The sequence below is a fragment of the Heterodontus francisci genome, chromosome 1 (assembly GCF_036365525.1).
Source record: "Heterodontus francisci isolate sHetFra1 chromosome 1, sHetFra1.hap1, whole genome shotgun sequence".
In the NCBI taxonomy this organism is placed as follows: Eukaryota; Metazoa; Chordata; class Chondrichthyes; order Heterodontiformes; family Heterodontidae; genus Heterodontus; species Heterodontus francisci.
Window position 1 is genome coordinate 138,504,783 of NC_090371.1, and position 26,996 is coordinate 138,531,778.

The following is a 26,996-nucleotide window of genomic DNA, read 5'->3' on the forward strand; positions in this document are numbered from 1 at the left end:
TCAAACCTCACAGCTCAGCACAACACAACTTGGAACTGCATTCCAATAGTGATACATTATTCCCAGACTCTAGGACCAACTCTCATCACCATCATTACCATCAACCTGGGGCTCTCGACATTGGTCTACACTGATATCCTAGGACTCTCATTCCACTTCTGCTATCCCCTGGAAACTAATTTGTTAAGTCACTAAAGATAGCAAAGTTACCAGCACAAAGCCAATTCTGATGGAGTCTAGAGCCCAGGGATTGAAGGACAAGCACAAGTTTGAGACTGGACTAGAATTGCTTACCATCTGATTGATAATACATTTAACAGTTACACAGTTAGTGAAGAAAAATCAGATGTGAGAAATGGAGGGACAGAAGATGCCTTTATTAGGATAGATAGGAGGAGCTGCTTCCCACCAAGATGCTGCTTTCTTCTTAGAGGAAGCAGTCTTCTGCTATTGTGGAAAGTATATGTCAGATATTTCAGTTTTCTTCTAAACTTGCCGTAAACTGTACTAAGTTGATTTGAGACATTTAAAAAGCCAGTCCAAGCTCTTATTTGGATCTGCACTAACTTATCCAAAATCATGTGAAAAATACTGCCCAAATTTTTCAGCACAGAGGGATGAGACAAAATTAGGAAAAAATAAAAACTTTTGAACATTTATTTAGGAAGCCTTAGCAACATGGTATACATTAGAACTGTTCATAAACAAATTTAAAATGGAATTCATGTTGGCCATATGTGCTGACTTCTACAAAAGTTTCTCTTCATTGCTGTTAAATGCAGTAAAGCAAACCCTTTTGAGACATTATACACTGTGAAAATGTAACATTCAGAGTGGTATATTAAAAAAAGTTTACATTTTTCATTAAGTTTTTATGTGTATAAAGCATTCATCTCAACCTACGATTTTCTCCAAGAGCATAAAACCAGGCTCGATTATTCATTCCAACAGCCACATGATATGGGCCTACAGCGATAAAGTTAGGTTCTACTTCAACAGAAACTGTGATTTGTGGTTCCTGTAGGGAAAATAAATACAGAATGCAGACTGGTGTAAGTTTAACAGGCTTGCCATGATCTACATTTTTTCTAATGAAACTATACCTAGTTCATTCATTCACCAAGGACAGAATATTTCCTTAGTTTTTAATTCTTCAGTATGACAGATAAATTACAACGAGGAAAAGCAAATGTCTATTCAATGGTAGGTGTTATTTAATGGAACATTCTCCTGTGTCCGCCAAGTGACCAAAATTCTTTGTTCTTTGCACTTATTCATGAATAATGTTGTGGGACATTTTTGGCAACAAACCTAAAGCAGGCAATACAAATGAGTATAATTAGACTTAGAAACCCACAAATGTCACCTTCTATTGGGTTGCTCTCCTGAGAGCTCAGTGATCTTACCAATTCTCTACACTTCAACATTTGTGTGTTAATCATTATCAGTAGTAAAAATCAAATTATCTATGATTTTGTTGATTGTGTAAGTTTACATTTTACTTAATTTACTAGCCATTCAGACAAGAGTTAAGCCTAAAACCTGTCTTTTCTCTTTACGGATATTGACAGACCTGCTATATATCTCCAATAATTGTGTTTATTTTGTTTTATGAGCATCTTATTCAGTTAACTTTTTTTTTTACAAAATTTTATAAACATGATGGCTCACACAAATATTTCTGGCTGTGGACAGAATAAAACAGATTTTAGCCTTTTAAAATGTGTTTGACAAAAATGCCCACTAATTGGTTTGATATATAAGTGCATGCAAACAGCTATTTAAAAAATTGCTTTGAATCAGTAAAGAAATTCCACGTTAAGATGCATAACATTCGCAATCCAACCACATTGATTTTCATACAAAGTTAAAATATGTCTTATTTTGAAATGATAAAATGGGACTGTAGGAAACAACCAGCACCAACTGTCATAATCTTGACATAGCAAATGATAAAGGTTTGTAAAGAGCAAATAATCAGTTTCCTAACTAGTCAACCAATCTGAAAACAAAACTTCTAGGTAATTTTATAATTGCACATACATCCTCAACCTGATTGGTCACTGTGACCTCCAGCAGAGAGGTTAGGAAAGCGATGCGAGTTCCACATGTATTTCCGAGAACTGGCAGTTTTGTAAGGAAAACATGCAGTGTTCCACGCTGTGTAGATACAGCAAGCAACTGTCCATCATCTGTCCAAGACAGCCGATCCAGTCCTGAAAGTTTGATATTAAAATATTAAGGCAACTGTACTTGCAACTCTGCAATTTGTCTCACTGATAAATACAGTGGGTAAACATAAATCCAAAACAGACTTGCTGGTTTTAACTAATTTCCTGAATATAAAATATCACCATCCAATCACCTATTCAATTCAGTACCTATGTCCTACACTCCTTATTTGGTTGTCAGCCTGTCATGCCTCTAGATGGCACCTCAAAAAGATTTCCCATTATTAAGTCAGCATCTAAGTCACACATTATATCACTTGTTATACATATCTATAGCTAAGGCACCATTATTCAGACAGACTCAGAGCCTTGAAACTCCAGTTGACCAGAAGTGATTTTTCCTGTCAGGTTAAGTTTTGTTTGAGGTTTAAAATTAGTAAGTTTTTTGCTTCATGAAAGAATTTCCACCCTCTACCCTACCCCAATTTTGGGATTAGAACATTGTTTATAAACTTGCTGTAAATCATTTACTGCTTCCGCCACTGGCCGGCAGCAGGACCCATCTAAGCCACCACTGCTCCCAGCTCAGCTACAGGCCCATTCTTCTCTCCTACTCAGCTATTTTCGTACTACTGCTTCCTGCCCATTAGATGCTTCTGTGCCTCCCTGCCCCCTTACCTTTGTTAGTCAGCTTCTTGTAGTCCAGGTTAGAACAGCTGTTCCAGTATAGTCAAACAACAGGTTGGCACAATCATACTCACAGAATCTCAGAATTGTTACAGTGCAGAAGGAGGCCATTCAGCCCATCGTGTCTGCACTGGCTCTCGGAAAGAGCAATTTACTTAGTGCCATTCCCTTGCCTTCTGCCTGTAACCGTGCACATTCTTCCTTTTCATATAACAGTCTGATTCCCTTTTGAATGCTTCAATTAAACCTGCCTCCACCACACTCTGCAGTGCATTCATATCTTTCTCACATAAAAGAAGAAAAAAAGAGAATGACTTGCAATTGTATAACACCTTCACAACCTCAGGATGTCCTAAAGTGTCCCAAAACTGAGCCAATGCTGACACTGTTATAATTGCTAGGTTTCTCACACACAATTTTTTAAAGCAATTACCTTTAGTTTCATCATCCAAGTTTATAATAGCATACATCTCTTTCAGTTCAGACAGATCATGGATCTTAATGCTGGTAAAGAAAATACATTAGATTACTACATCAGGAGAGACACTGGTACCCAATAAAGAAACAGGAATTCTTCATTAGAATAATTTACCAAAGCAGTAGTTTGAAAACTTTTTTTTTTTTTAAAGAGAGCTGTGGTGTGAACTAAAGCCTGGTTCAGGTATAAAATTAAAACCCAATCCGACCACAGCCAACGCAAACCCGACCCGGGCCTGAGTTCTCTAGTTTTTTTTCATGCCCGACCTGACAATATTAAACATATTATTGAAACAGAAAAAAATCACGTCAAAACGTAGATTAAAAAGAAAACAATACAAAACAAAACAGTACAGTTGAGCCCGACCCGAGCCTGAATGCTGGACACAGAATATAGACCCGACCCCACACGAACCCAACACAGATAGTTGGGTTTGGTCAGGTTCAAGTCGGGTAGCCAGACTTTAGTATGAACTGCTGAATGAAGAAAAATTCAAGCAAATTATATTTGTGAGTCTAAGTTTGGCGACAGGACCCCATTAACATATTGAAATAAATTTAAGTTAATCAATTAATTACCTTTAAGTTCCCACCATCTGTCCCGTTGTGGTATTCGTTCCGCTGGCCGGCCCTCACGCGCCTTCGGATCCCCATCCGGGGAACCAAGGCAGAACACTGGTGGGGAGTGGGCTGGAGGTAAGTGTGGAGGTGACTGGAGGCGGGGGCAGTGGGGTCAAAGTCATATCATTGGTGTAGGGGATGGTGAGAAGGGTTATAGTGTAAAGTTTATGCACTTAGTGGGGGGAAAGACAGGTGGACAAGGCATGTGTTTTTTGGGGGGGGGGAAAGAGGGCAAATAATTCTATGGTTATTGGGGGCGTAGGAGGGGGGCAAGATAAATGTATTAATTTTTAAAAAATCAATATATCTTTAAATATTTAAATTGAATGGCAGGACTCGAAGTCCTTTAAAAAGGGCGTCAGCGGCTGCGCACAGGCAGCTGACATACAAACATACGAATTAGGAGCAGGAGTAGGCCACTTGGCCCTTCGAGCCTGCTCTGCCATTCAATAAGTTCATGGCTGAACTGATTACTCCACATTTCCACCTAGCCCCAATAACCTTCCACCCTTTTGCTCATCAAGAATCTATCTACCTCTGCCTTAAAAATATTCAAAGACTCTGCTTCCACCACCTTTTGAGGAAAAGAATTCCAAAGACTCATGACCCTCAGAGAGAAAAAAATTCTCCTCATCGCTGTCTTAAATGGGCGACTCCTTATTTTTAAACAGTGACCCCCTAGTTCTAGATTCTCCTTTCCACATCCACCCTGCCAGGACCCCTCAGGATCTTAAATGTTTCAATCAAGTCGCCTCTTACTCTTCTAAATTCCAGCAGATACAAGGCTAGCCTGTCCAATCTTTCCTCGTAAGAAAGCCTGCCCATTCCAGGTATTAGTCTAGAAAACCTTCTCTGTATTGCCTCCAATGCATTTACATCCTTCCTCAAATAAGGAGACCAATACTGTACACAGTACTCCAGATGTGGTCTCACATATATTCTTTCTTTCTTTCTTCTTTTCTTTTGGGCCTCCTTATCTCGAGAGACAATGGATACGCGCCTGGAGGTGGTCAGTGGTTTGTGAAGCAGCGCCTGGAGTGGCTATAAAGGCCAATTATGGAGTGACAGGCTCTTCCACAGGTGCTGCAGAGAAATTTGTTTGTCGGGGCTGTTGCACAGTTGGCTCTCCCCTTGCGCCTCTGTCTTTTTTCCTGCCAACTACTAAGTCTCTTCGACTCGCCACAATTTAGCCCTGTCTTTATGGCTGCCCGCCAGCTCTGGCGAATGCTGGCAACTGACTCCCACGACTTGTGATCAATGTCACACGATTTCATGTCGCGTTTGCAGACGTCTTTACAGCAGAGACATGGACGGCCGGTGGGTCTGATACCAGTGGCGAGCTCGCTGTACAATGTGCCTTTGGGGATCCTGCCATCTTCCATGCGGCTCACATGGCCAAGCCATCTCAAGCGCCGCTGACTCAGTAGTGTGTATAAGCTGGGGGTGTTGGCCGCTTCAAGGACTTCTGTGTTGGAGATATAGTCCTGCCACCTGATGCCAAGTATTCTCCGAAGGCAACGAAGATGGAATGAATTGAGACGTCGCTCTTGGCTGGCATACGTTGTCCAGGCCTCGCTGCCATAGAGCAAGGTACTGAGGACACAGGTCTGATACACTCGGACTTTTGTGTTCCGTGTCAGTGCGCCATTTTCCCACACTCTCTTGGCCAGTCTGGACATAGCAGTGGAAGCCTTACCCATGCGCTTGTTGATTTCTGCATCGAGAGACAGGTTACTGGTGATAGTTGAGCCTAGGTAGGTGAACTCTTGAACCACTTCCAGAGCGTGGTCGCCAATATTGATGGATGGAGCATTTCTGACGTCCTGCCCCATGATGTTCGTTTTCTTGAGGCTGATGGTTAGGCCAAATTCATTGCAGGCAGACGCAAACCTGTCGATGAGACTCTGCAGGCACTCTTCAGTGTGAGATGTTAGAGCAGCATCGTCAGCAAAGAGGAGTTCTCTGATGAGGACTTTCCGTACTTTGGACTTCGCTCTTAGACGGGCAAGGTTGAACAACCTGCCCCCTGATCTTGTGTGGAGGAAAATTCCTTCTTCAGAGGATTTGAACGCATGTGAAAGCAGCAGGGAGAAGAAAATCCCAAAAAGTGTGGGTGCGAGAACACAGCCCTGTTTCACACCACTCAGGATAGGAAAGGGCTCTGATGAGGAGCCACCATGTTGAATTGTGCCTTTCATATTGTCATGGAATGAGGTGATGATACTTAGTAGCTTTGGTGGACATCCGATCTTTTCTAGTAGTCTGAAGAGACCACGTCTGCTGACGAGGTCAAAGGCTTTGGTGAGATCAATGAAATCAATGTCTCACATATATGGCTGAAGCATAACCTCCCTACTTTTTATTTAATTCGCCTCCTGATGCCATTGTCATGGCACATCATCAGTGGGGGGGTCAGTCCGCCCCGGCTATTTAAATAAGTTGCCTCACTTAATATTGTGGCGGCTCCGCGACGTGCACCCCGCCATTGTTTTCGCCCACTGCCGATATCAGCGGGGAGTATAAATTTCAGCCCTACATGCTATGGGTAGCTTGAAATAGTAAGGAGACTTATAATGTAACATACCAATTGTCTCCACAGGAAGCAGCTTTGTTCAGGGACTGTGAGATGGCGATACTTGTCAAATTGTCTTTATGGTTGTGGGCTTGGAACAGTTCCTGGCCAATCTCACGGATATGTGTTGAAATTACTACAAAGTAACCTTGAGAAAAGCCAATCATGATATACCCATCCCCATACCTGAAACAGAACAAAAGAAGATACAGTATTACAAGAAAAAAATATATAGTATTTGTCATGCCAAGTCAAAAAAAATCAAACAATAAGCATTAATTGAAAACATACCAGCATTATCTGTACACCACAGCATTTTACATTTCCAAGGTGCTAGTTATATGACCATTATATTTCTGTAAAAAGTGTTAATAAGATTTGGTCTATGTATCAATCACTGGACTTTATGCTAATTGAAATATTAACAGTACAATACATCAAGGTCAGTGCTGAATTTCTATGTTTTCAGCTTCATCTCTCCATTTGAAACAGACGAAACTGAACAAGTTGAGTGAAAAGAGTCAGAATTAAAATTTGCAATTGTGTGTTTATTGTCAGCATGAGTAAAAAATATTCAGACTGCCTCAATAACCAGACTAACAAAGCAACTTTAATGTCCTCGAGAAAGTTTGTCAGGACTGCAAGAGTGGTGTTCAAATAGTCCCATTAAATCTGTGACAATGCAGCACACTCTGATTATGCATAGACTCTTTCCCTTTCTAACTATTCAAACATGCTCTAATTTCTACCACGTAAGAACATAAACTCACCATCTGTAAGATATGATGCTGCCATAGCGTTGCTGGAATGCCAACTCAATAGGATTATCAGGATCACTCAAATTAAATAGGAAGAGTGTTTTCTTGCCTATAACTGCACTCACCTAGTAATAAAGGGCAGAAAGATGACAAGTTACAATCCACATAACCTTACAAACGTATTGAAGCATGTTGTGGGAAAATTTACAATAAATTTCTTAAAGGAATTATTTAGAAAAAGTATTCCAAAATCATTGAGCAAATTATTTTGAAAACATGTTTTGGTAGCTGAGCCATAAAGACTAGGAAAGGCCACTTTGTACTGAATTGACTGATCTCAGTCAGCCAAAGTAACAGCAGGGGTGCTACAAATGCTCTCAAGCATTATTTGGCTTAAAGGAAGAATTTCCTCCCTCTTATCCTATCCCAAAACCGTCTGAGTTTCTGCTCCTGACTGCTATTCAGTGACTCTTTTGGAACTATGCATGTGATGCCTGTTAACTGTATTGGTTTTGAGCAGATTGTCAGTTAAGGCTCATGCATGAAAAATTATTATTTGGGCAAGCATCAGAAGAGCCCAGCCAGGAGTTAACAATCATCAGAAGGAAAGGACAGAAAATTGGCAAGCAAAATAAGGGAAAATCATACTGATTATTAGCAAATTGGAGCATTTCCAATCCTGATCAAGTTACTCATTTAAATATAAGGCATTTGCAAGTCTTCTAAAGATCCCTGACCCAGGGTGAAGCTAGATAAGCACTTTGGAGAACTGACAACATACAGAATACCAGCATTTGTAATCTATCCTCAGACATCTCCACACTTTAAATGCATTTTTACTCTCAGAAAAAAGGGTATGTTGCTTCAAACTGAAAACAAGCTTTGAGACATACAAGATGATCTTGTTGCTCTCTTGATTACAGTGGACGGAAACATCAGGAATTTAATGATCAAATTTAAATCACCTGGTCTGGTGAGTATGGTTTTTGCCATTGCATGTCATAATATCATACCCTGAAGCACAGTGCGGCTTTCGAGCAGAGAGATCCACCATTGACATGCTGTTCTCCCTTGGCCAGCTACAGGAGAAATGCCATGAACAGCGCAGTGGTTAGCACCGCAGCCTCACAGCTCCAGCAACCCAGGTTCAGTTCTGGGTACTGCCTGTGCGGAGTTTGCAAGTTCTCCCTGTGACCGCATGGGCTTCCGCCGGGTGCTCTAGTTTCCTCCCAAAGCCAAAGACTTGCAGGTTGATAGTTAAATTGGCCATTGTAAATTGCTCCTAGCATAGGTAGGTGGTAGGAGAATGGTGGGGATGTGGTAGGGAATATGGGATTAATGTAGGGTTAGTATAAATGGGTATAGATGCTGAGACCAAGTGGGCCCACATCAGAGACGCCATCTATGAGTCAGCTTTGACCACCTACGGCAAAAGTGCGAAGAGAAATGCAGACTGGTTTCAATCTCATAATGAAGAGCTGGAACCTGTCATAGCCGCTAAGCGCATTGCACTTTTGAACTACAAGAAAGCCCCCAGCGATTTAACATCCGCAGCACTTAAAGCAGCCAGAAGTACTGCACAAAGAACAGCTAGGCGTTGCGCAAACGACTACTGGCAACACCTATGCAGCCATATTCAGCTGGCCTCAGACACCGGAAACATCAGAGGAATGTATGATGGCATGAAGAGAGCTCTTGGGCCAACCATCAAGAAGATCACCCCCCTCAAATCTAAATCGGGGGACATAATCACTGACCAACGCAAACAGATGGACCGCTGGGTTGAGCACTACCTAGAACTGTACTCCAGGGAGAATGCTGTCACTGAGACTGCCCTCAATGCAGCCCAGCCTCTACCAGTCATGGATGAGCTGGACATACAGCCAACCAAATCGGAACTCAGTGATGCCATTGATTCCCTAGCCAGCGGAAAAGCCCCTGGGAAGGACAGCATTACCCCTGAAATAATCAAGAGTGCCAAGCCTGCTATACTCTCAGCACTACATGAACTGCTATGCCTGTGCTGGGACGAGGGAGCAGTACCCCAGGACATGCGCGATGCCAACATCATCACCCTCTATAAAAACAAAGGTGACCGCGGTGACTGCAACAACTACCGTGGAATCTCCCTGCTCAGCATAGTGGGGAAAGTCTTTGCTCGAGTCGCTCTGAACAGGCTCCAGAAGCTGGCCGAGCGCGTCTACCCTGAGGCACAGTGTGGCTTTCGTGCAGAGAGATCGACTATTGACATGCTGTTCTCCCTTCGTCAGATAGAGGAGAAATGCCGTGAACAACAGATGCCCCTCTACATTGCTTTCATTGATCTCACCAAAGCCTTTGACCTCGTCAGCAGACGTGGTCTCTTCAGACTACTAGAAAAGATCGGATGTCCACCAAAGCTACTAAGTATCATCACCTCATTCCATGACAATATGAAAGGCACAATTCAACATGGTGGCTCCTCATCAGAGCCCTTTCCTATCCTGAGTGGTGTGAAACAGGGCTGTGTTCTCGCACCCACACTTTTTGGGATTTTCTTCTCCCTGCTGCTTTCACATGCGTTCAAATCCTCTGAAGAAGGAATTTTCCTCCACACAAGATCAGGGGGCAGGTTGTTCAACCTTGCCCGTCTAAGAGCGAAGTCCAAAGTACGGAAAGTCCTCATCAGAGAACTCCTCTTTGCTGACGATGCTGCTTTAACATCTCACACTGAAGAATGCCTGCAGAGTCTCATCGACAGGTTTGCGTCTGCCTGCAATGAATTTGGCCTAACCATCAGCCTCAAGAAAACGAACATCATGGGGCAGGATGTCAGAAATGCTCCATCCATCAATATTGGCGACCACGCTCTGGAAGTGGTTCAAGAGTTCACCTACCTAGGCTCAACTATCACCAGTAACCTGTCTCTAGATGCAGAAATCAACAAGCGCATGGGTAAGGCTTCCACTGCTATGTCCAGACTGGCCAAGAGAGTGTGGGAAAATGGCGCACTGACACGGAACACAAAAGTCCGAGTGTATCAGGCCTGTGTCCTCAGTACCTTGCTCTACGGCAGCGAGGCCTGGACAACGTATGCCAGCCAAGAGCGACGTCTCAATTCATTCCATCTTCGCTGCCTTCGGAGAATACTTGGCATCAGGTGGCAGGACTATATCTCCAACACAGAAGTCCTTGAAGCGGCCAACACCCCCAGCTTATACACACTACTGAGTCAGCGGCGCTTGAGATGGCTTGGCCATGTGAGCCGCATGGAAGATGGCAGGATCCCCAAAGACACATTGTACAGCGAGCTCGCCACTGGTATCAGACCCACCGGCCGTCCATGTCTCCGTTATAAAGACGTCTGCAAACGCGACATGAAATCGTGTGACATTGATCACAAGTCGTGGGAGTCAGTTGCCAGCATTCGCCAGAGCTGGCGGGCAGCCATAAAGACAGGGCTAAATTGTGGCGAGTCGAAGAGACTTAGTAGTTGGCAGGAAAAAAGACAGAGGCGCAAGGGGAGAGCCAACTGTGCAACAGCCCCAACAAACAAATTTCTCTGCAGCACCTGTGGAAGAGCCTGTCACTCCAGAATTGGCCTTTATAGCCACTCCAGGCGCTGCTTCACAAACCACTGACCACCTCCAGGCGCGTATCCATTGTCTCTCGAGATAAGGAGGCCCAAAAGAAAAAAGAAGAAGTATAAATGGGTGGTTGTTGCTCGGCACGGACTCGGTGGGCCGAAGGGCCTGTTTCAGTGCTGTATCTCTAAGTAAATAAAATAAAATAAAAACAGCTATCCCTCTAAGTTGCTTTCATAGATCTCACCAAAGCCTTTGACCTTGTCAGCAGACGTGGTCTCTTCAGACTACTAGCAAAGATCGGATGTCCACCAAAGTTACTAAGTATCATCACCTCATTCCATCACGTGAAAGGCACAATTCAGCATAACGGTCCCTCATCAGACCCCTTTCCTATCCTGAGTCGTGTGAAACAGGGCTGTGTTCTCCCACCTATACTGTTTGGGATCTTCTTCTCACTGCTGCTCTCATATGCGTTCAAGTCTTCAGAAGAAAGAATTTTCCTCCCCACAAGATCAGGTGGCAGGTTGTTCAACCTTGCCCATCTTAGAGCGAAGACCAAAGTATGGAAAGTCCTCATCAGGGAACTCCTCTTTGCTGACGATGCTGCATTAACATCCCACACAGAAGGATGTCTGCAGAGACTCATCGAACGGATTGCGGCTGCCTGCAATGAATTTGGCCTAACCATCAACCTCAAGAAAATGAACATCATGGGACAGAACGTCAGAAATGCTCCATCCATCAATATCGGCGACCATGCTCTGAAAGTGGTTCAAGAGTTCACCTCCCTAGGCTCAACTATCACCAGTAACCTGTCTCTCGATGCAGAAATCAACAAGCGCATGGGAAACGCGTCCGCTGCTATGCCCAGACTGGCCAAGAGGGTGTGGGAAAATGGTGCACTGACACAAAAAAAAAGTGTTTCAAGCCTGTGTCCTCAGTACCTTGCTCTACAGCAGCGAGGCCTGGACAATGTATGTCAGCCAAGAGCGATGTCTTAACACATTACATCTTCGCTGCCTCTGAAGAATCCTTGGCATCAGGTGGCAGGACCATATCTCCAACACAGAAGTCCTCGAGGCGACCAACATCCCCAGCATATACACTCTACTGAGCCAGTGGCGCTTGAGATGGTTTGGCCATGTGAGCCGCATGGAAGATGGCAGGATCCCCAAGGATGCATTGTTCAGCGAGCTCGTCACTGGTTTCAGACCCACCGGCCATCCATGTCTCCGCTTTAAAGACGTCTGCAAATGCGACATGAAGTCCTGTGACATTGATCAGAAGTCATGTGAGTCAGTTGCCAGTGATCGCCAGAGCTAGCGGGCAGCCATAAAGGCGGGGCTAAAGAGTGGCGAGTCGAAGAGACTTAGCAGTAGGCAGGAAAAAAGACAGAAGCGCAAGGAGAGAGCCAACTATGTAACAGCCCTGACAACTAATTTTATCTGCAGCGCCTATGGAAGAGTCTGTTACTCTGGAATTGGCCTTTATAGGCACTCCAAGCGCTACTCCACAAACCACTGACCACCTCTAGATGCTTACCCATTGTCTCTCAAGACAAGGAGGTCAAAGAAGAAGAGTGAATAATATTGAGACCCACGTACAGAAGTAGAGCTCCAAAGCTCTGAACTTTATAAGAACAACAACCCTTTAAATATCATGGTCCCAAAATACTTGAACTGGGGGCCAGAATCAGAGGTGGAACTAATGGGATAACATCCCCTGCCGGAAATTCAACCAGTTCCACCTTTCCTGTGGCCAGGGGCAAGTACACTTGCACCATCAACATTCTGGATGTTACCACTGACCAGAAACTTAACTGGACCAGCCACATAAATACTGTGGCTACAAGAACAGCTCAGAGGCTGGGAATTCTACGGTGAGTAACTCACTCCTGACTGCCCAAAACCTGTCCACCATTTGCAAGGCACAAGTTAGGTGTGTGCTGGAATTCTCTTCACTTGCCTGGATGACTGCCGCTCCAACAAAGCAAGAAGCTCGACACCATCCAGGACAAAGCAACCCACTTGATCGGCAAACCCATCCACCACCTCAAACATTAAAGCCCTCCATCACTGATGCTCAGTGGCAGCAGTATGTACCGTCTACAAGGTGCACTGCAGCAACTTGCCAGGGCTTTTTAGACAGCACCTTTCAACCCTGCATTTTATATCATCTAGAAGGACAAGGGCAGCAGATGCATGGGAACACCACCACCTGCAAGTTCCCCTCCAAGTCACACGGGATCCTGACTGTTCCAGCACTATCACTGGGTCAAATTTCTGGAACTTCCTCCCTAGCAGCACTGTGGGAGTACCTACACCACATGGGCTGCAGCAATTCAAAAAGGCAGCTCTATACGTGGATAATGAGGAAAAATGGCGTAGAGGTAGATCAGGGTTGTCCAACCTTTTCAGGCAGACAGCCGCATTATGATTTTTGCTCAGCCCAGGGGGCCGGTGAGCAAATTTCAAAAGATAAAGGCATTAAAAATGTTAAATTTAAAACAAATGTGCATTTTTGTGAATAAGCTTTAAATGAGAAGACTAATTTATTGACCTGCTTTCTCATCACAATATTGAAAACTGATTTAGTGACATACCTGGCATTGCTTTTGCTTGCATAAGTAGTCAATCTTTGTTCACATACTTGATATTGCGATGCAGAGTATCCTGGATAGATGTCCATCTTTCAGGAGAGACGTTGATCTCTCTCTTTCCCACCCCCCTCCACTCTCCTCTCTCCCTCTCCCCCATCCCTCTCTCTCTCTCTCTCTCTCCAAGTCCCCCACCCCCTCTCTCTCTCTGTCCCCCACCCCCTCTCTCTCCCCCTGTACCCCCCTCTATCTCTCCCCCTGTCCCCCCCCTCTATCTCTCCCCCTGTCCCCCCCCCCCCCTCTATCTCTCCCCCTGTCCCCCCCCCCTCTCTCTCACACAATTGCAGAGAGTAGAACATTCAGCAGATGGTTGGTCAGTTCGTTTAAAAAAAAGAGCGCTGTCAGTTCACAGATGACAGCTGCTGACATCGGGAACAGCCGTTTCCCAACAGACTCTTGGTTTTCCAGCAGGCATTTAAAAAAAATAAGTCATAACCCACCGGAAAACCCCAAGTCTGTTGGGAAATGGCTATTCCCTATGTCAGCAGCAGTCAGCTGTGAAACTGACCGCAATAGTTCAAAAACTGGTCTGGCAATGGAAATTGCGTATCTCCAGTCACGATGAGGATGAGGAATGGCCCCGGGAACAGTTTACATCTGCAGGCCGGATGGAAACGTTTGACAGGCTGGATCCTATGTACGTTGGACAACCCTGAGGTAGATGATCAGCCATGATCTGTTTGAAAGGCAGAGCAGGCCCGACAGGCCGAATGGCCTATTCCTACTCTATGATCCACCACTTTCTCAAGGGAAATTAGGGATGGGCAATAAATGCTAGCCTTGCCAACGACACTCACATCCTATGTCCTGTAAGGATTCCATTCCATTCTCCCAGTTTCTCCGCCTCCATCACATATGGTCTGATGACGCAACCTTCCATACCAGCGGTTCTGATATGTCTTTTTTCTTCAACTGAGGATTTCCCCTGCACCGTGGTTGACAGGGCCCTCAACCGTGTCCATCGCATTTCCTCTCTCCCTCTCCCCCATCCCTCTCTCTCTCCAAGTCCCCCACCCCCTCTCTCTCTCTCTCACTTCTGCTCTTACCTCTTCCCCTCCCTCCCAGAACCATGATAGGGTTCCCCTTGTCTTCACCTTCCACCCCAACAGCCTCTGTATTCAATGGATCACCCTCCACCATTTCTGCAACCTCCAGCATAATGCCACTGCCAAATACATCTTCCCCTCCCCTTTCAGCATCCCTCCGCAACACCCCCTCCACTTCCCATGGCACCAGTCTATTTAAGCGCAAGAGATGCAACATCTGCTCTTTTACCTCCTCTCTCCTCAACATCCAAGGCCCCAAACACTCCTTTCAGGTGAAACAGCGATTTATATTTACTTCTTTCAATTTAGTATATTGGTATATTATACTCGCTGCTCACAATGCGGTCTGCTCTATAATGGAGAGACCCAAATGCAGATTCGGTGACTACTTGCGGAACACCTCCATTCAGTCCGCAAGCATGACCCCAAGCTTCCAGTTGCCTGTCATTTTAATTTTCCACTTTGCTTTCACACTGACCTCTGTCCTCAACCTCCTGCAGTGTTCCAGTGATGCTCAACGTAAGCTCAAGGAATAGCACCTCATCCTTCAATTAGGCACTTTACTGCCTTCCGAACTCAACATTGAGTTCAATGTTGTTCCCTTTTTCTTAGCAGGTTTTGGCTTTACTCTCATTTTTGCTTTCGGATGGCAGCTGTTCTTCATGCTACTATTCACAACTCCTCTAGCCATATCTTTTGTTTCTTTACTTACCCCATTACCACTCCCTTTGGCCCTGCACCACCAACTCTTTTTTTTTAGATTAGAGATACAGCACTGAAACAGGCCCTTCGGCCCACCGAGTCTGTGCCGAACATCAATCACCCATTTATACTAATCCTACATTAATCCCATATTCCTACCAAACATCCCCACCTGTCCCTGTATTTCCCTACCACCTACCTATACTAGTGACAATTTATAATGGCCAATTTACCTACCAACCTGCAAGTCTTTTGGCTTGTGGGAGGAAACCGGAGCACCCGGAGAAAACCCACGCAGACACAGGGAGAACTTGCAAACTCCACACAGGCAGTACCCAGAATCGAACCCGGGTCCCTGGAGCTGTGAGGCTGCGGTGCTAACCACTGCGCCACTGTGCCGCCATTTAATTTCTCCTGTCTTCCACCCCATCACAGATGTTCCCTTTGTTCTTTTTCCACCCTGCCCCCTTACACTTGCTTAAAACTATTACATTTTTAACTTTTCTCAGTTCTGATGAAAGGTCACACAGACCTGAAACATTAACTCTGCCTCTCTTCCCACAGATGCTGCCAAACCTGCTGAGTATTTCCAGCATTTTCTGTTTATTATTTTAAAAATACCTGAAATTCTTTAGTGGAAGTGACCCCCACCATATCATTTTCCTAATGGCAATTGATCCCAGAGCAATCAAATGCTGGTGGAAAAGCTTTAAGTTTAAAATCACTAGTCTATTCAAAGTACTTGCCTGCCTTTGGGGTCAATGGCCCACCCCTAGATGGACTGTCAAGGCACCACCTTGATTTTCTTGGTACTCCATGTGACAGATGCCCAGAAAGTGCCACAAATGGCACAAGCACCAACCCTCCTGTTGCTAATGACCCACCCCACCCAGCATTTGGAAGCCAGAATTCTCATCCTACCACATTTTCAGTTGTGGAATAGGGCCCCTCTAAGTGAAATAGGCCTGTGCAGTCTTATGCACCTTCCTAAAGGCACAACTTCACAACAAAGGACTGCTTTCTTGACTGCTTTCTGGGTGGTCAACCTGCTTAAAAAATGTAATGTAATTCATGAATGTAGAACATCAGATTTTCCAGGGAATTCACCGTGCTTTCTCCCACTGATGCCCGTTCATCTGTCTTCATCACTGAGAACTGTACATCACTTGGCTCTGCTCTCACTGTGGTCTGTTGAAACAGAAACAATTGAGGCTCAGGACAATGGAGTAAGTGCACCCAGTATTAAACAATCAAAAACTGTATTTAATCTGAAGGGGTCTAGACACGGTAGATAGGGAGAAATCGTTCCCATTGGCGGCAGGCTCGAGAATCAGATGACACTGATTTAAGATGAATGGCAAAAGAACCAATGGCAACATTAGGAAAAACTTTTTTATGCAGTGAGTGGTTAGGATCTGGAATGTACTGCCCGAGAGTGTGGTGAAGGCAGATTCATTTGTGGCTTTCAAAATGGAATTGGACGTATACTTGAAAAGGAAATTTTGCAGGGCTATGGGGAAAGAGCAAGGAATGGAACTAACTGGAAATTGGCTTTTTTTTTTAGAACATTACAGCGCAGTACAGGCCCTTCGGCCCTCAATGTTGCGCCGACCTGTGAAACCATCTGACCTACACTATTCCATTTTCATCCATATGTCTATCCAATGACCACTTAAATGCCCTTAAAGTTGGCGAGTCTACTACTGTTGCAGGCAGGGCGGTCCACGCCCCTACTACTCTCTGAGTAAAGAAACTCCCTCTGACATCTGTCCTATATCTATCACCCCTCAACTTAAAGCTATGTCCCCTCGTGTTTGCCATCACCATCCGAGGAAAAAGACTCTCACTATCCACCCTATCTAACCCTCTGATTATCTTATATGTCTCTATTAAGTCACCTCTCCTCCTCCTTCTCTCCAACGAAAACAACCTCAAGTCCCTCAGCCTTTCCTCGTAAGACCTTCCCTCCATACCAGGCAACATCCTAGTAAATCTCCTCTGCACCCTTTCCAAAGCTTCCACATCCTTCCTATAATGCGGTGACCAGAACTGCACGTAATACTCCAGGTGCGGCCGCACCAGAGTTTTGTACAGCTGCAGCATGACCTCGTGGCTCCTAAACTCGATCCCCCTACTAATAAAAGCTAACACACCATATGCCTTCTTAACAGCCCTATTAACCTGGGTAGCAACTTTCAGGGATTTATGTACCTGGACACCAAGATCTCTCTGCTCATCTACACTACTAAGAATCTTCCCATTAGCCCAGTACTCTGCATTCCTGTTACTCCTTCCAAAGTGAATCACCTCACACTTTTCCGCATTAAACTCCATTTGCCATCTCTCAGCCCAGCTCTGCAGCCTATCTATGTCCCTCTGTACCCTACAACATCCTTCGGCACTATCCACAACTCCACCGACCTTCGTGTCGTCCGCAAATTTACTAACCACCCTTCTACACCCTCTTCCAGGTCATTTATGAAAATGACAAACAGCAGTGGCCCCAAAACAGATCCTTGCGGTACACCACTAGTAACTCGTCGGCTCTTTCAAAGAGCCGACGCAGGCATGATGGGCCCAATGGCCCTCTTCTGTGCTGTAAGATTCTGCGCTTTTCTGTACATTTCAATAATGGTCTGTTGTGAAGAAGGAACGTATTGCTCTATGTCATATAGTTTGGGGATTGAAGCATTGAACCACTACAACAACAACAGCTTGCATTAATATAGCACCTTTAATGTGATAAAATGCCCCATGATGCTTCACAGGTGCATTATAAAGCAAAATTTGAAACCGAGCCACACAAGACGATATTAGAATAGATGACCAAAAGTTTAGCAAAAGAGGTAGGTTTTAGGGAATGTCTTAAAGGAGGAAAGAGAGACAGACTGACTTAGGGAGGCAATTCCAGAGCTTAGGGCCTAGGCAGCTGAAGGCACGGTCACCAATGGTGGTGCAATTAAAATCAGGGATGCTCAAGAAGCCAGAATTAGCTGAACACAGATATCTCCCAACAGCTGTGGAGCTGTAGGAGATTACTGAGATAGCGAGGAGTGACACCATGGAGGGACTTTAAAACAATTCTAAAATTGAGGCGTTGCTTGACCGGCAGCCACTGCAGTTCAGTGAGCAGAGGAATGATAGGCAAGGGCAGTTGGTGCGAGTAAGGACACGGGCAGCAGAGTTTTGGATGACCTCAAGATTAAGGAGACCAGCCTGGAGTGTGTTAGAATAGTCAAGTCTAGTGTTAGCAAAGGCTTTGATGAGGGTTTCAACAGCAGATGAACTGAGGTGGGGCAGAGTCGGGCGATGTTACTGAGATGGAAAAAGATGGTCTTAGTGCTGGTGCAGATACGTGGTTGGAAGCTCATCTCGGGGTCAAATATGCACCACGGTTGTGAACAGTCTGGCTGAGCCTCAGACAGTTGCCAGACTGATGTTGGACAAGCAGTATGGTAATTTAGTAACAGTGGAGGAATCAAGAGAGGTGGTGGAGACATGCGACAACTCATACTGTTTTCAGATGATGTAGGTGAGAAGTAGGAGGGGACCAAAGATAGATCCTTGGGGACATCGGAGGTAATGGTGCAGGAGCGGGAAAAGAGCCATTGGAGGTGATTCTATGGCTACAATTAGATAGATAAGAATGGAACCAGGCCAGTGCAGTCTCACCCAGCTGAACCACTGTGGAGAGGCATTGGAGGAGGATGGTGTGGTCAACTGCTACCCAAGGTACTTGGTCTTTACAGAAAATTGGAACATAATAATGAAATTAACTTAAGTAATGGATTCTTTTATCCTTGCAATGGTGATCTGACGAGAAGACCATCATAGTTCATTGAATGCTGTGTGCAGTCTGAAGCTCAGCTCCTTATCACTTTAGCATAAGTGAACAGTCTTGAATATGAATTTAATATCCTGCTGTAGATTTATAAAATCATCGAATGTTTATAGCACAGAAGGAGGCCATTTGACTTGTCGTGTCCATATCAGGTCTCTGCAAGGGCAACTCAGCTAGTCACACTCCCCCGATCTTTCCCCGTAACCCTGCAAATTCTTCTCTTCAGGTGCATACCCAATTTCCTTTTGAACTCATCGAGATGTGAAAGGCGGAAGAGCCTTGCAGAGAAGGCTAACTTCACTCACTCCAACAGGACAGCATGGGCTCTGCGTCTTCAACTTGGCAGTGCAAATCCTGCTTACAAACACAGGAGGACCATCAGAGCTGATGCCATTGCATCCCACTTGACATAAATATCAAAGGCTCTGGGCAACAAACTTGATGGCGGCACTGAAACTATCAACTACGTCTGATCCATTCACCTTGGACGAATTGAACATAGCCCTGTCGACAATCAAATCTGGAAAAGCTGCTGGTCTAGATGGTATTTACCTAGCACCCTTAAAAGCACTGAGACTCAAAGCGAAGAGATGGTCAACCTCCTTCTTCTCTGAGGTACTGGTAACCGGTAAAATTCTATCTATCTGGAGGAAGGCTAAAATAATTGCTTTCCTGAAGCAGGGGAAGATTACTTGAGGCATTCAACGATAGCCCGATCTCTTTACTTTGCACTTATCACAAATTGCTGGGGAGGCTATTACTCCAAAGACTCGCCCAATTATCAAGCTAACCATCCCTAAGGAGCAAGCGGGCTTCCAGAGCAGAAATAACTAATGCAACCAAGGGTCAGCGTTAGCAACGTATATCGAAGCAGGCTTCCACACCAACTCAAGACTGTCGTGGCACTCGTGGATATTCAGAAGATCAGGTAAAGGACATATAGCTATGAACAATGGATTTCCCCATGGTTCTGTCCTGGCACCCCTGTTATTCAACACTTACAGCAGTGATTTGCCCAAAACAGAGTCCTGCAAGTTCATATATGCTGATGACATTGCTTTGGCTACACAAAACAAGAACCTGTCTGCCACTGAGGAGACCCTGACCACTAATATATAGTGGATGGCCTTCTTCCGCCGATGGCAACTTCGGCCAAACTGGAAAAGACGATAACTTCGGCATTCCACCTCAACACCCATCAAGCAAATCAAGATATGCAAACTCTGCAACCAAGCTCCTTTTGTGGCAGATGTAAACCATGCCAAAACCCCTCCTACTCAGGTGTCATGTTCGATCGCACCATGTCATATATCAGCATCTCCAGACTTTGGGAAGAAACTAAAAAGTAGGATCACTCTGATCCAGAAAATCGCTGAATCCACATGGGGAGCAGACAGTCAAACCCTCCGTATAGCAGCATCCGTCCTGGTGTACACTACAGCGGAGTACCGCCCTCTGGCATGGTTATCAAGTACGGATGTCAAATCCACAGATGGCCAGCTGAACTTTACGATGAAAATTATCACTGGCACACATTTATCGACACCAACATCCTGGCTGCCTGTGCTAGCAAACATCGCTGCAAATATGCAGTCCCTAGAAAATACAACCGCTACATCGGTGAAGACATGCTAATGCAGGCCATCTTGACCAATCTATCACAAACCTGTCTCAAATCTAGAAGGTTATTTTGGAACGTTGCCAAAACTCTTCGGCAATCTCCCCTCAGCTTTAATAACCATGGCTTAATGTTTGGAAGAACTGCAACATACCAAATGAATTCCATATAGAGGAGCCCACAGTACAACCTGAAGGATCAAACCTTCCTCGCAAACAGTGAACAACCATCAACCTCCTCAGAACATGTCATGGTGGATGCTGCCACCTTCTCCGCAGATGGAAGATTAAAGTATCCCCATCATGTGATTGTGGAGCTCCTAAAAAGACCCTGGCACACATCAGCGAATACCGTCCTCAAAGGAAATTTGCAGGCAGCCTACAAGATAGCCACGCAATTATAACAGGAACTTTGGCCTGGGTATCTGACTTAGATATTGATATCTGATTTGGTTTTTTTGTTATTACCATATAAAAGAAAAAGTGGAGACAGTTTATCCATACTTATGCTATCAAAACCCTTCAGAATTTTGCATACCACTGTTAAATCTCCCCATAACCTTCTCTCAAAGGAGAATAATCTCAACTTCTCCAGTCTGTCCACATAACTGAAGACCCTCATGCCTGGCACCAAAATCTGTTCTCAAAGACCTTGCCATCCTTGATGAACAGTTGAATATTAACATGAGGAATTATGTAAGGAATTAGATAGTGACCACTAAAATCAATAAAAGATAATAACTTAAAAACTAAAAATCCAACCACAGGTGGCGGATGTTTTAAAAGAATCCAGCACATGGAAAACAACAGATTGACCTGAACAGGATTTTCATCAAATTAATCCAAACATGTTCAATTTGGATCACTTCAAGTTCAGAACTTGCTTCAACATTCTAATTACATTGCATGAGTAATTCACACTATTTGTATCCCTTAAATGAATTACGACTTTGCAACTCCATTATAAATCTTACCAGAGAGATTTCATGCAAAAGTTCTGTAGATTTTTAGGCCTAGCTTTTCTAATTGGGGTTATTTTAATGCCAGTGTTAACCCATTTTAAATAAATCACCCGCATTAAAATGACAAACATTGGCAATCCAGGCTGTAATGTTCTCTCTCTCACCTGTCTAATGGTATCTCCCTCCTGGTTGCTGACAGTTATCGTCTTATCTTCGCTACCCAGTGCGAGCAGGTTCTGTGAACTCCAGCAACCACAAGTGATTCGTTTTGTGTGCTTCCCTGAGATATTGGTGTGAAAAAAGAAATAAAGATTAACCCCTGCTAGAATGAATAAAAGACAAGCGACTGAGTGACAGAGTAGGTTCACACACAATCATTTCACCTTTGTGACACTGGTTCTAAACTACCCCAGACAAATGAATATAAAGGTTCCAAGTCAGTTTCAACCCAGTTTCTAATGAGCACCTGCCCAGAACCATGAAAAGCTACCACTAAACTGGCAACCCGAATGCAGACACTATAGAATGGCTCAAATAGGAAATGGAAATTTAGGGAAGTAAATTGCTCACCTTACCTGGTCTGGGCAACATGTGACTCCAGACCCACAAATGCCCTCTGAAATGGCCTAGCAAGCCATTCAGTTGTATCTAACCGCTACAAAGTCAATAAGGAATGAAACCAGACAGACCACCCGGCATTGACCAAGGCACCGGAAACAATAACAGCAAACCCAGCCCCTGTTGACCCTGCAAAGTCCTCCTTACTAACATCTGAGGGCTTGTGCCAAAGTTGGGAGAGCTGTCCCACACACTAGTCAAGCAAAAGTCTGACATAGTCATACTCACCGAATCAGACCTTACATTGTCCCAGACATCACCAACCCTGGGTATGTTCTGTCCCACCGGCAGGACGGACCCAGCAGAGGTGGCGGCCCAGTAGTATACAGTCGAAAGGGAGTTACCCTGGGAGTCCTCAACATCGACTCTGGACCCCATGAAGTCTCATGGCATCAGGTCAAACATAGGCAAGGAAACCTGCTGATTATCACCTACTACCCCACCTCAGCTGATGAATCAGTACTCCTCCATGCTGAACAGCACTTGGAGGAAGCACTGAGAATGGACTCTGGGTGGGGGACTTCAATGTCCATCACCAAGAGTGGCTCGATCGCACCACTACTGACAGAACTGGCCAAGTCTGAAAAGACATAGCTACTAGACTGGGACGGCAGCAGGTGGTGGGGGAACCAACAAGAGGGAAAAATATACTTGACCTTGTGCTCACCAATCTGCCTGCCGCGGATACATCTGTCCATGACAGTATTGGTAGGAATGACCACCGCCCAATCCTTATGGAGACAAAGTCCCGTCTTCATATTGAGGAAACCCGCCATCGTGTTGTGTGGCACTACCACTGTGCTAAATAGGATAAATTTCGAACAGATCTAGCAATGCAAAACTGTGCATCCATGAGGTGCTGTGGGCCATCAGCAGCAACAGAATTGTATTCAACCACAATGTGTAACCTCATGGCCCGACATATCCCCCACTCTAGCATTACCATCAACCCAGGGGACCAACCCTGGTTCAAAGAAGAGTGCAGGAAGGCATGCCAGGAGCAGCACCAGGCATACCTCAAAATGGGGCATCAACCTGGTGCAGCTACAACCTAGGACTACTTGCATGGCAAACAGCGGAAGCAGCATCCGATAGACAGAGCTAAGCAATCCCATAACCAACGGATCAGATCTCAGCTCTGCAGTCCTGCCACATCCTGAATGGTGGTGGACAATTAAACAACTAACTGGAGGAGGTAGCTCCACAAATATCCCCATCCTCAATGATGGGGGAGCCCAGCACATCAGTGCAAAAGATAAGGCTGAAGCATTTGCAACAATCTTCAGCCAGAAGTGCCCAGTGGATGATCCATCTCGGCCTCTTCCTAAGGTCACCATCATCACAGATGCCAGTCTTCAGCCAATTTGATTCGCTCCACGTGGTATCAAGAAATGACTGAAGGCATTGGATACTGCAAAGGCTATGGGCCCCTGACAACATTCCAGCAATAGGACTGAAGACCTGTGCTCCAAAACTTGCCACGCCCCTAGCCAAGCTGCTCCAGTACAGCTACAACACTAGCATCTACATGGAAATGTGGAAAATTGCCCAGGTATGTCCTGTACACAAAAAGCAGGACAAGTCCAACCCGGCCAATTACCATCCCATCAGTTTACTCTCATGCATTGGTAAAGTGATGGAAGGTGTCGTCGACAGTGCTATCAAGAGGCACTTGCTTAGCAATAACCTGATCAGTGACGCTCAGTTTGGGTTCCGTCAGGGCCATTCAGTCCTGATCTCATTACAGCCTTGGTTCAAACATGGACAAAACAGCTGAACTCAAGAGGTAAGGTGCGAGTGACTGCCCTTGACATTCAGGCAGCATTTGACAGAGTATGGCATCAAGGAGCCCGAGCAAAACTGGAGACAATGGGAATCAGGGGAAAACTCTCTGCTGGTTGGAGTCATACCCAGCACAAGGGAAGATGGTTGTGCTTGTTGGAGGTCAATCATCTCAGCTCCAGGACATCACTGCAGGAGTTCCACAGGGTAATGTCTGAGGCCCAACCATCTTCAGCTTCCTCATCAATGACCTTCCTTCAATCACAAGGTCAGAAGTGGGGATGTTCACTGATGATTGCACAATTTTCAGCACCATTCGCGACTCCTCAGATACTGAAGCAATCTGTGTAGAAATACAGCAAGACCTGGACAATATTGAGGCTTGGGCTGATAAGTGGCAAATAACATTCACGCCACACAAGTGCCGGACAATGACCATCTCCAACAAGAGAGAATCTAACCATCTCCCCTTGACATTCAATGGCATTACCATCGCTGAATCCCCATTATCAACATCCTGGGGGGTTACCATTGACCAGAAACTGAACTGCAGTAGCCATATAAATACTGTGGCTACAAGAGCAGGTCAGAGGCTAGGAGTCCTGCAGCGAGTAACACACCTCCTGACTCCCCAACGCCTGTCCACCATCTACAAGGCACAAGTCAGGAGTGTGAAGGAATACTCTCCACTTGCCTGGATAGGTGCAGCTCCAACCACACTCAAGAAGCTCAACACCAGACAGGACAAAGCAGCCCATTTGATTGTTTGTGGATGGCGTGCCAATCAAACCCTCCATCACCGACAAAGTGACAGCAGTGTGTACCATCTATAAGATGCATTGCAACAATGCACCAAAGCTCAGTAGACAGCATCTTCCAAACCTGCGACCTCTACCACCTAGAAGGACAAGGGCAGAAAATGCATGGGAACGCCACTACCTGCAAGTTCCTCTCTAATCCACACACCATCCTGACTTGGAAATATATCACCATTCCTTCACTGTCGCAGGGTCAAAATCCTAGAACTCCCTTCCTAACAGCGCTGTGGGTGTATCTACCCCATATGGACTGCAGCGGTTCAAGAAGGCAGCTCACCACCATCTTCTCAAGAACTAGCCTAGCCAGCCATGCCCACATCCCATGAACAAATTTTAAAAAAAGGAAACTAGGGATTGGAGTCCTTAAAATAGTGCACCACAGAGTGCGTTCCACCTTGGTGCTGCTGTGCTTTTGTAGGGAGATACAGTGCAGGGGTAAGACGCTTTCCTACAAGCTTGTGTTCTTCTGGGATTGGGGCTAAGGTGCAGTACATGGTTAGCGTAGAGTAGAGGGAGCTTTGATCTGGAGATGGTTGTGCTACACCAGATCTGTAAGTGCTCGTTTTGGTTACTGGGTTTCTTAGAATCTAGGAACATATCCTGGAACATGGGAAAGTGCTCCATTAATGAAGAAACAGCACTGAAACCTGAACTGCCCAAGCCACTGGGTCTGAAAAATTCAAACAGATGAACTCAGTATTCAGAGTACATACTGCTTCAACTTTCAGTCTCATCCTGACCTTATCATGCACAGGTTTGAGCTCCCACTAGGTAGACGGATGCCAGAAATTCTCCATGAATGGCATAGTAAGCAACAAAACCCACCATAAAGTGTCCAAGTTCATTGGCACCATGCACTCGATTACAGCATGGATACACATCCTACCCATCGAACAGCTATAATAGGGGATCGGGGAGTCAGGAGGTGAGTTACTCGCAACAGAATTCCTAGCCTCTGACCTGCTCTGGTAGCCACTGTATTTATCTGGGTGGTCCAGTTCAGTTTCTGGTCAATGGTAACACCAGGCTGTTGAAAGTGGGGGATTCAGTGATGGAAATGCCAATAAATGTCATGGGGAGATGGTTAGATTCTCTATTGCTGGAGATGGTCATTTCCTGGCACTTGAGTGGCGTGAATGAGGAGTTGCGAATGGTGCTGAACATTGTTCAATCATCAGTGTACATCCCCACTTCTGACCTTATGATGGAGGGAAGATCATTGATGAAGCAAATGAAGATTAGAGTACATAGCTTTAGGACTAATTGTTTGTCCTGCTGTATTCAATCATAGCAGACAACAAATCCTAGAAATGTGTAAGCACTGTCTCATCACAAGCCTCTGAGTTGCCTCATCAGCTACATTAGAGTCATCGAGTTTTACAGGACAGAAACAGGCCCTTCGGCCCAACGCGCCTGCTCCGACCATCAAGCACCTGTCCTAACTAATCCCATTTCCCCGCACTTGGCCCATAGCCTTGTATGTTATGGCGTTTCAGGTGCTCATCTAAATACTTCTTGAATGTCGTGAGTGTTCCAGCCCTTCAGGCAGTGTTCCAGATTCCAACCACCCTCTGGGTGAAAAAATTCTTCCTCAACTCCCCTCGAAACCTCCTGCCTATTACCTTAAATCTATGCCCCCTGGTTACTGGCCTCTCCGCAAAGGGAAAAAGTTTTTTCCTATCTATCCTATCAATGCCCCTCATAATTTTGTATACCTCTATCAGGTCCCCCCTCAGCCTTCTCCGCTCCAAGGAAAACAACTACAGCCTATCCAGTTTGTCTGCATAACTGAAATGCTCGAGCCCAGGCAACATCCTGGTGAATCTCCTCTGCACCCTCTCCAGTGCAATCACATCCTTCCTATAGTGTGGCGACCCGAACTGTACACAGTACTCCAGCTGTGGCCTAACTAGCATTTTATACAGCTCCATCATAACCTCCCGGCTCTTATACTCTAGGCCTCAGCCAATAAAGGCAAGAATCCTGTATGCCTTCCTAACCACCTTATCTACCTGTGCTGCTGCCTTCAGTGATCTATGGACAAGCACACCAAGGTCCCACTGACCCTCTGTACTCCCTAGGGTCCTACCATCCATTGTATA

The 26,996-nt window shown here is 45.2% G+C and overlaps 1 protein-coding gene across 1 annotated transcript in view; it reads right to left on the reverse strand.

The window, feature by feature from the left end:
• The window catches only part of wdr19 (WD repeat domain 19), a 209,785-nt gene that overhangs the window by 140,523 nt on the left and 42,266 nt on the right, over positions 1-26,996 (reverse strand). The window contains exons 6-12 of the mRNA XM_068036669.1: positions 21,841-21,956; positions 16,364-16,444; positions 7,299-7,411; positions 6,541-6,714; positions 3,292-3,362; positions 2,044-2,216; positions 904-1,018 (exon numbers count right to left, since the gene is read on the reverse strand). Of these exons, the coding sequence (XP_067892770.1) occupies positions 904-1,018; positions 2,044-2,216; positions 3,292-3,362; positions 6,541-6,714; positions 7,299-7,411; positions 16,364-16,444; positions 21,841-21,956 (843 nt within the window). The remainder of the gene's footprint in view (positions 1-903; positions 1,019-2,043; positions 2,217-3,291; positions 3,363-6,540; positions 6,715-7,298; positions 7,412-16,363; positions 16,445-21,840; positions 21,957-26,996) is intronic.